Source organism: Chiloscyllium plagiosum, unplaced genomic scaffold, assembly GCF_037043375.1.
Source record: "Chiloscyllium plagiosum isolate Xiang-an unplaced genomic scaffold, Cpla_swu_hap1 HiC_scaffold_33, whole genome shotgun sequence".
NCBI classification, from domain to species: Eukaryota; Metazoa; Chordata; class Chondrichthyes; order Orectolobiformes; family Hemiscylliidae; genus Chiloscyllium; species Chiloscyllium plagiosum.
The window spans coordinates 18,388,565-18,398,642 of record NW_028270171.1 but is presented as its reverse complement, the minus strand read 5'-3'; the positions used below and the strand labels follow the sequence as shown (position 1 = coordinate 18,398,642).

At 41.1% G+C, this 10,078-nt stretch overlaps 1 protein-coding gene across 1 annotated transcript; it reads left to right on the top strand.

Annotated features, from left to right (window-relative positions):
• Positions 1 to 3,388: 3,388 nt before the first annotated feature.
• mief1 (mitochondrial elongation factor 1) lies at positions 3,389 to 8,805 on the top strand. The gene is made up of 4 exons (XM_043679817.2): positions 3,389 to 3,532; positions 3,811 to 3,994; positions 6,826 to 7,079; positions 7,616 to 8,805. The coding sequence occupies exons 1-4, from the start codon at positions 3,389 to 3,391 to the stop codon at positions 8,420 to 8,422; spliced, it is 1,389 nt and encodes a 462-aa protein (XP_043535752.1). The 3' UTR covers positions 8,423 to 8,805.
• The last annotated feature ends 1,273 nt before the right edge of the window (positions 8,806 to 10,078 follow it).

Sequence of the window (10,078 nt, the reverse complement as noted above, 5' to 3'; positions counted from 1 at the left end):
AGCCTTTTCGTTTATTAAGCAGCTGAGGAATTTAAAATCTATTTATTAATTGAATAAATCTGGAGCAGTCATGACAGAAACTGTTTTCTTTCAATCATGTCAGAGAGTCATTCAGCATGGAAACAGACTCTTCGCTCCAACCAGTCCATGCCAAACATAATCCCAAACTAAACTAATTCCACCTGCCTGCTCCTGAACTATATCCTTCCGAATCTTACCTATTCATGTACTTATCCAAATATCTTTTAAATGTTGTAATTGTACCCACATGCACCACTTTCTCAGAAAGTTCATTTCACGCACAAATCACCTTTTGTGTAAACAATTTGCCCCATCTATCTCTTTTAAATCTCTCTCCTGTCACCTTAAAAATGTGCCCCCTACTCTTGAAATCCCCTATCCCAGGGAAAAAGCAACTACCATTAACCCTATCTATACATGTGATTATTCTGCCCAGTGTTCATTCCTCAACCAATATCACTGAAATAGATGATCCAGCCATTATCATGTTGCATTTTGCGGAGTTTATGGTGCACAAAGAGACTGCCATGTTTCATAAAATATTTAGGAGTGTAGTCACTGTTATCAGCTGTAGCACTTTCAGACATCCATGGTTATATTCGATGCGACATAAATGCAAGTTATTTCCGACAGTTTGTAGATTCACCAAACATCCCGTCATTACAGATTCATATCCAACCTACGACATTTCAGAGTGTTGTTAGACAAGGGAGGAGTAAGCTCCCAGACAGGTTTCCCCTCCCTAACCCAGAGCATAGCATTCTATTGAGACAGGCCTGCTGTCATGTCTGAAGAATGTTCAGCACCCATTGACTAATCAAAGCTAACATATTTTCTGGGCTTCAATCACTGTCGATGAAATTGCGGGGGTATCCGTTCTGGGCTTCAATTATCAATAAAATAGAACTTTCTAAATTTGCTAGAATGCTGGTTCAGCACCAAAGCAGCCAGAATTGACGTGTCTGGATGTTTTGCTGAGAGAGAAGTGAATAGAGGGGTATGAGTACAAGGGAGAGGGGAAACTCGTGGTCTGTAAAGACTGACATAGACCATTTGAACCTCATGGCCTGTTCATCCTTACATTATCCTGTGGACTTTCTTAAGCGAGCTCAACAATCTTTCCCAATCATGTGTACAAGATCACACATTGATGAACTCAAGTAAATGAATGTTAACCATCAGTGGCAGAAGTTTGTGGCCTTCATCGCTCCCTCCACTCCCCCACACCACCCATTAACTCTTTCACGTTACAACCGTTCCTCATGTTATTGTGGCAACACATGGAGTGAGGCATAGGATAACGGGGCAAGCCCACAGTTAGTCACTCGGCTACTGGCAAAAGATGGGAAGTGGTGTTCCATTAGGATCAGTCCTGGGGCCAGTGATTTGGATTCTGGAGCACAATTTCAAAATTTGTAGATGTAACCAAAAATTGGAGGGAATAGTTAATATGGAGGAGGATTGCAAGATAATACAGAAACACATTAACAAACTTGCAGAATGTGCCTGTAATGTCAAATAAATGTTAACGTGATGTAAGGTGATAAATTTTGTTAAGAAGAATAAGGAAGACACTCACTTTGGTAAAGTTAAATGGGAAACAGAAGGGTCTAGGAGTATATAGATATAACTCACTAAATTTAGGAACACAGTGTTGCATTAAACTTGTACTGAACTTAGGTTAGACAAACTCTGAGCACTGCAAACAGTTCTAGTCCTCCAATTATGAATAGGATACAGGGGCACTGGATATGTACAAAAGTGATTACTGTAATTGAGAGTCAGTCAGGAAAGAGTGAATGGATCATTTATTTGTAAAAGAGACAACAGAGGGGCAGTATGATCAGGTTTGATAGAATTTACAGAGCAGATGTTTCCACTTGCTGGGTAGATCAGAACAATTGAGATAGTCATTAATAAATTGAATGGGAATTCAGGTCCTTCATGAAAAGAAGTCTGCAATGATTACATGGAGTTTAGCCAACATGTGACTCCAGACCCACAGCAGCAAGGTATTCCGTACTCTGTAGTGGTCTAGCAAGCCAAATCTTATGGTTGTTGGAGGTCAGTCATCTCTGCTTTAGAGACTTTCTGCAGGTGTCCTAGGCCCAACCATCTTCAGTTGTTTCATCAGTAACCTTTCCTCCATCATAAGGTCAGAAATGGGTTTGGTTATGATGATTGTGCTGATGATCACACAATATTCAGCACCATCCCCATACTGAAGCAATCCACATCCAAATGTGGCAAGAGCTGGAAATATCCAATTTTGGGCTGGAAAGTAGCAAATAATGTTTTGCCATACAAATGGCAGGCAACAACCATCTCCAATAGGAGACAATTAAACTACTGCCCCTTGATGTTCAGTGGTGTTACCATCACTGAATCCCTGCAACATCAACATCCTGAAGTAACCACTGAGCAGAAAGTGAACTGGGCTAGCCATGTGAATACAGCAACTATAAAGCAGGTCAGAGGCTAGGAATACGCAGCACCACCTGCCTCCCAAAGCTGTCGGCCATCTACACGTCAGGAGTGTGATGGGATATTCTCCATTTATCTAGAAAATAATACTCCAGAAGCTTGTCATCATCCAGGACAAAGCAGCCCACTTGATTGGCACTGGATCCACAAATACATGCTCTCTCCACCACAAAGCTTGACATCAGTAGTGTGTACTATCTACAAGATGAACTGCAGAAATTCACAAAAGGTCCTTGGACACCACCTTCCAAACCTCAACCACTTCCATCAAGAAGGACAAGGGCAGCAGATATTTAGGAACACCACCACCTATAAATTCCCCTGTAAGCCACTCACCATCATGACTTGGAAATGCATTGTTGTTCCCTCAGTGTCACTCGGTTAGAATCTTGGAATTCCCTTCCTCATGGCAATGTGGGTGTAGCTTCAGCACATGGACTATAGCGGTTCAAGAGGCAGCTCACTACCACCTTCTCAAGGGCAACTAAGGACAGGCAATAAATGCCCAGCAGCAACGTCCATTTTAAAAAAGTCAGTTGCATAGGCATACACAATAAAAGCCAGTGAGACCCTCATTCCAATGATGAATAATATATTTTATGGTTTTTTTTTAAGAAAAAAAACTACTCTGATACTCCAGTGCTGTTCTGGAATTCTACATGTTTCTTGTTAGCTGACACATTAAGTTAAGCCTGTTCTGATGAACCAGATAGGTGGGACAGTAAAGACAAATTGGCAATGTTCCTGGTTGAAATTCCTTCCTCCACAAATACCAGCATAAAAATTTGGAGGATTTTATTTGTTTTCAGAATTTTGATTTGAAGTAGGGGTGAACATTATTTAAATTGCAGTCTTTTTTAATTCCAGGTGTACTCCATTCAAGATGGCTGGTGTCGGAGAAGGCAAAAACAAGAAAGGAGACAATGGGATTGGAAATGCTATTGACTTTGTCCTCTCAAATGCCAGGCTGGTGCTAGGAGTTGGTGGAGCAGCTATGTTGGGCATTGCAACATTGGCTGTTAAGAGGGTAGGGACCTTTGTTTCTTCCAACACTTACCTATACTGCTTCCTCCTCAATCTCCACACCTTCCTTGGTTTCTAAGTTCCAGCAGAGAGACTGGCTTCCAACTGTGCACCTTTGATAAACCTTTTCCAGGACCCCAGCATGTATCGTTCTGCCATCTCCTCTGCTGTTATTGATAAATATTGGCTTCCAGTCTGCTGTTGCTTTAGTTTGGAAGGCAATGTATATGTTGCACAAACTGCAGATGATGAGTATTATTTGTTTTCACCTATTTCTTGCAGATGTATGACCGGGCAATCAGTGCCCCGAGCAGCCCCAGCAAAATGGATATGAGATCTGGGAAGCAAAGCTGGGAGGAGCCCAGCTGGATTGGGTCATCGCCACGTTTATTGACTAGGGATATGAAAATGAATGTTAGCAGATCACTTCAGACCCTGCCAACTGACAGCTTGAGCTTTGAAGCAGGTAAATTGTTGGGGAGAATACAGCTGGTATAAGGCATTATAGAATTCTAGAAGAAGAACATCTCAGTTGATGCATTTGTGGAACATAGGGATCTTTTATATCACAGCCAGGATGTCATTAGAACCCCATAGTCTTTGTTGTATATGGATTGATTGAAGGTTAGAATCCGTGACGGGGATGAGCTCTGTTGGGGAGGCTAGAACAGATCATCCAATTAATATTTAGTCATAGGATGTAGAAAAAGACCCTTTGGCCCATAGAGGCCACACCGGTTAAAAATAACCACCTAACTATTCTAATCCCATTTTGCAGCACCTTTCCCATAGTCTCATGTACATTGGCGTTGTAAGTGCACACATAAATACTTTTTAAATGTTATGATGGTTTCTGCCTCTACCACCCTTATAGGCAGTGAGTTCCAGATTCCCACCACTCTCAAGTGAAAGATTTTTTTTTCCTCTCATTGCCTCTAAACCTCCTTATCTTAAATCTATGCACCATGTCATTGTTCCTTCCACCCAGGGGAAGAGTTGCTTTCTGTCTACCCTATCTATGCCACCCATAATTTTATAAATCTCAATCATATCCCCTCTCAATCTCCTCTGCCCCTACGAAAACAACTCCAGTCTGTTGAATCACTCTTCATAAGCGAAACTCTCCAGCCCATAAAGCACCTTGGTAAATCTTCTCTGCACCCACTCCAATGCAATCACATTCCTCTATAATGTGGAGTATACAATGCATGCAGTACTCACGTTGTGGCCTAACCAATGCTTTATACATTTCCAGTATCACCTCCCTTCTCTTAAACTTGATGCGTGGCTAGCAAAGACAAGTATCCCATATGCCACCTTCATCACTTTTATGTACCTGTCCTGTTACATTCCAACTGAATATGATTGCTTTCAGTCTTACCTTTTCCACTCATGCTGGTGTCGGCTGTCATTGAGGATGCAGAAGCCCGAAACCACGGATAGTAGTGAACCTATTGACTTAAATGAGAAATTTACCTGCCTGGCAGCTCCTTGATTCCTGGTTCTGGAATGTTCCCTGTAATATGTTCTGGTCATGGTAAACCACTGGTAACTGAAACCGTGGATACTGCGCTCGCCCTGTATTACAGATGTGGCAGAACTACAGAGGTGCGTTCTGATCCTTTGGTTATGATATTGATGCTGACTGCAACAGAGAATTCTAACCTGGATGTTTAGTCCAAACGGAATGCCAGTATTTTCCACTGACATGATTAGATTAGATTCCCTACAGTGTGGAAACAGGCCCTTCGGCCCAGCCAGTCCACACACACCCATTACCCTCTGACTAATGCACCTAACACTATGGGCAATTTAGCATGGCCAATTCACCTGACCTGCACATCTTTGTGACTGTGGGAGGAAACCCATGCAGACACAGGGAGAATGTGCAAACTCCACACAGACAGTCACCCGAGGCTGGAATTGAACCAGGACCCTGGTGCTGTGAGGCAGCAGTGCTAACCACTGAGCCACCATGCCGCCCATGTTCATTTTCAGCAAGTGTTGACTTTATTATCTAACATTTAGCATTTCTCAGCAACAACGTTCTCTATAATGTCTAACTTATTCATAACAGTGGACATCATTCCCTTGAATAAAACTGTTGCATTTTCCCACAGAGCTCTGATAAATATTAGCTCTTAAGTGCAATCACATGAACAACCATAGGTAAGAGTCATTAAGATTAGATTAGATTACTTACAGTGTGGAAACAGGCCCTTCGGCCCAACAAGTCCACACCGACCCGCCGAATCGCAACCCGCCCATTCCCCTACATTTACCTCTTTACCTAACACTACGGTCAATTTAGCATGGCCAATTCACCTGACCTGCACATCTTTGGACTGTGGGAGGAAACCGGAGCACCCGGAGGAAACCCACGCAGACACTGGGAGAACGTGCAAACTCCACACAGACAGTCGCCTGAGTCGGGAATTGAACCCAGGTCTCTGGCGCTGTGAGGCAGCAGTGCTAACCACTGTGCCACCGTGCCACCCTGACTAAAATAACATGACTAAAATAATCTATTTCATTAGATCATAAGATGTAAGCTGAATGGCCTATTTCTGCTTCTATCAAATCAGCTCTGCCATTCAATGAGTTCATAACTGAGGATCCACATCTCCACTCTTCTGCATTATTTTCATAGCCCTTGATCCCCTTATTGATTAAAAATCTTTATCATTTCAAGAGATAAGAGAAGGAAATTAAAAGGAAAGTTTTTGTGTATTATTGTACTGGTGTGTTTATATTTCTCTCCTGTAGTTGTCTTCGATATCAAGTTAATTTTTTCCCAACATTATCCCTGCCGTAAACTCTGCTCCCTTTCTATTTCATCTCCTTTTCTCAACTCTTGTTCAAGCCACTTCAGACCATGCCAACTATGTCTCCTCTTACATGTCTTGTAAAGTGCTTTGCAATCACTTTCTACATTGTATACACTGTAAAGGCAAATTGTTATGATAATTACTAATTTTACAGAGTCAAGCCATTATGTTCAATTTACAGAAGAGTGATAGAATGGCAAAACCCATTAAATCTTTGTAATGCTCTTCTGTGACCAGGAGAGTAAAGATCAGTTTGTAGCATTGCAATAGAACTGAAACATGATCTCCATTTTTAAAAAAGCTTCCCTTTTCTCACTTGCAGCTGAAAACCATCTGTTTCAGTTCTCTACCTGCTGCAAGGTCGACTGAACGTAATAATTTATGTAAAATACAGTTTGGACATGTGTATAACATGTAAATTAAAAGTAAGATAAATCAGTTGAAATTACTCTGTTTTGTTTCAATACAGGTACTTCCAAAGGCACTGCTTCCAGCAAGAAAACCCAAATGGACTTGAAGAAAGCTCGACTCCGCTTGTCCATGCAGGATAAGCTACTCGTGTATTATCGTAAGCACGTTGTCATTCCAAGTGCAGAAATGAGCCGAGCCAAGCAGGCTGCTATGGACATTTGCACAGAACTACGAAATTTCATCCATGCCAAGTTTCCTGATATGCCTCTCCGGGATATGTATCTTAGTGGCAGCCTGTATGACGATCTACAGGTTTGAGCTTAACCTAATTCCATTGCGTGGCATTGAACAGATTCAGAACCATTTGACCATTTCCTGTGTTATGGAATGACGTGTAGCGTAAAGTGCAGCATGTCCTGGGAAGAAGAGAGTAATTTTACAATGAGGATGTGGAAGTGCAGTGGTTTAATTGATTTCCTGACTCCAAATTAGAAGATTTGCTTCAATGTTAGCCTTTCTGTAAGAATCTGCTTGGGTCATTAGATGAGTCTGCTTTAGATTTTTTGATTGTTATGGTGACAGTAAAGGAAAGAAAGAAGTTGCATTTAGAAAATTACCTTTCACAACCTCAGCTGTTTACAGCCACTTAGGTATTTTTGAAGTGTAGCCAAGTTTCATACAGCAAAGTCCCACAAACTGCTGTTTCAGGCTTCTTCTGTACATCGGATCTACTTGGGATTTTATTATTCTGATTACTAATGTTTTTAACATTCGCATGTTAGTATATATTTATCTTAGTACAGTTAGCAGTGATTTTACCATCAATTGAATTTAATTTGTCTCTTTAGGTGATCACTGCAGACCATGTTCAGTTGATGGTTCCACTGATCCTGGAAAAAAACCTCTGGGCTGCAATCCCAGGGGAGGAGACTATTATGAATGTACCTGGATTCTGGCTGGTCCGCAGGGAAAACATGGAATATTTCCCCCGCGGCAGCAGCTACTGGGACCGCTGCATTGTCGGCGGTTACCTCTCGCCTAAAGTCGTAAACGAGACATTTGACAGAGCCTTATCAGGGACAATCAACTGGCCAGCCATAGGCAGCGTCCTGGACCTTGTCATTCGACCAGTGGTCCCTTCCGAAATGCTGACCTTAGAGGTTCAGTACGACACCAGTAAAAAATTATTTATTGAATTCTTGCCCCTGATCGTGATGGAGGAGCATATGCTGATCGCCAAACCGCACCGGGATGGACGGTATGAAAACATGTGGCGGCAAAGCTTCCGAACTGCGGAGACCGTCAAGTTGCGAGCTCTGGATGAGAGGGATGGAGGTTGTCGCTGCTGCTGCCTGAAGATACTGAAAGCCATCTGCAAGTCCAGCCCTGTTCTCAATAAGTTGACAGCCAGTCAGCTGACAAACGCAATCCTCCATGGTTGTGCAAAGGAATCGGACTGGTCACCAGATCTTCTGTCTGATAAATTTCTGATGGTTCTCAAAGAGCTTATAAGCTACTTGGAGCAAGGTTTCTTGCCATGCAGTTTAGATACCAAAGTCAATCTGTTTTTGGAACTTAAAGAAGAAGAAATTGATGAGTTGGGATACATGTTGTACTGTTCCCTATCTGAACCAGAAACATTGTTAAATACATGAATTAATTTCATAGTAGGTTCATAATTTGATATTTATCAGGGTTCAGTGAATTACTGAGTTTGAGTGCATTTAACCATTTAATAACCCTGTTGGCCAGGTGACTCTTCATTTTGCATTTCCTAAACTTGTAATCGTGACCCGAAACAGCATGAAAGGGGAAGTAATGATCTTGTGGAAAGGACTTCCAGTGTTGTTTACTACATTAAAAAAGGCAATTAGGCTTGGGCTGAACGGTATTTTGTCCTTTTAATGAACCCAATGTGAAATGAATGTTCACATTTCCCATAATACTGAAAATGTAAAGATTTAAAGTAAATGTCACTTCGAAAGGCTTGAGCAGAATTTTCAAAATTGTTGCTGTCAATAAAGCCAATTTGACTGAGTTCCAATAATATTTTCTACTGGTTCTATTTTTGAAAACGTAAATGTCTAGAATTATTACTGAAGAAATGCAGACCGAGAAATCAACAGGGCCTGCATTTTAAAAATGCAAATTGAGAGCTTCTAAAACAAATGCAGTCAACTTGATGTTCACATGAGCAATTTTACCTTGCACTTAATTCGAGTGAGCACCCGTTTCACTCCTGCAGCTGCCTCAAAAGTATGCAGCTGAATGGAGGTGAGTCTTTCCATTGAACATACTTCCCTGGAGAGTTACCAACTCACTGAAGTAAATATCAACTATTCTCACCTGCAGGAAAATTGGCATTTCCGAGCTATATCTACCATTAAAGCAAAAGTGCCAATGATAATGATTTAGTTTAGGTTCAGATTCAACTTAAGTTAAAACTAATACAAAGTATAAAACTGTGCAAACCATAAACAATGGCACAGACCCAGTGTGCACAAATGGCCTGTCACTTTGCTATAAATTTTATGTAAAATGGCAAGTTCAATGATTTGTGAAGGAAGAAGTTTCTTTTGTTAGACTTAAAAAAAAGTTTAATTTATCATTTCTGATTTTGTTGTTCATTACCAAGCTAAGTGGTTTTGCAGGCTTTTTGTGTGTGGGCTACTGTCATAACCCATCCCATAATGATTTATACATCTGGCAACATCGGTACTCCTCATCGAGAAATGTTCACCCACTTTAATCAAAACATATGTGATTATGGCGGTAACCCATCTAAATTTACTTCTCCAGTTCAAATGCTGCCAGGATTGTTGGATGCCCTTTTCAAATACAATAATGTTCTGCCTAAGAAGGTATCCATTAGTGAGGTTATAGTCAGCATGGTGCTTTCCCATGAGTTAAATGTGTCCCAATGCATCGCATTGCTTTCTTTCTGCAGGGATTTACCACATCAGATTCAACTTTTCCCATACACAGATAAGTGTTGCTATGTCCCAGTATTTGAAGACAAACGTTCTTTTGTTAGCTCTATCTTGCAGTTCTTGTGATTTATCTCAGGGTTCCAAATTGCTTGATTATGAGTTCCTATTCCCTATACGGGTGATTTTCAGATACTGTGAAGCTCCTGTATAATGTAAAGTATTTGGTGGTACTTCCAGTTTTTCTTTGTGTTTTTTATTGTGTTGCTCTTTCTGGTCTGTGCTTCTTACTTGGTATTGATCAACCAAGGTTTCCATCTTTTTTTTTTAGATTAGATTAGATTAGATTAAATACAGTGTGGAAACAGGCCCTTCGGCCCAACA

What these genes read in the sequence shown, in the direction of transcription:
- mief1 (XM_043679817.2), top strand. Translation starts at nt 3,389, where the DNA reads ATGGCTGGTGTCGGAGAAGGCAAAAACAAGAAAGGAGACAATGGGATT. An exon ending in CAACATTGGCTGTTAAGAGG is followed by an intron (nt 3,533 to 3,810) that starts GTAGGGACCTTT and finishes TATTTCTTGCAG; the next exon opens with ATGTATGACCGGGCAATCAG. An exon ending in GCCTGTATGACGATCTACAG is followed by an intron (nt 7,080 to 7,615) that starts GTTTGAGCTTAA and finishes TTGTCTCTTTAG; the next exon opens with GTGATCACTGCAGACCATGT.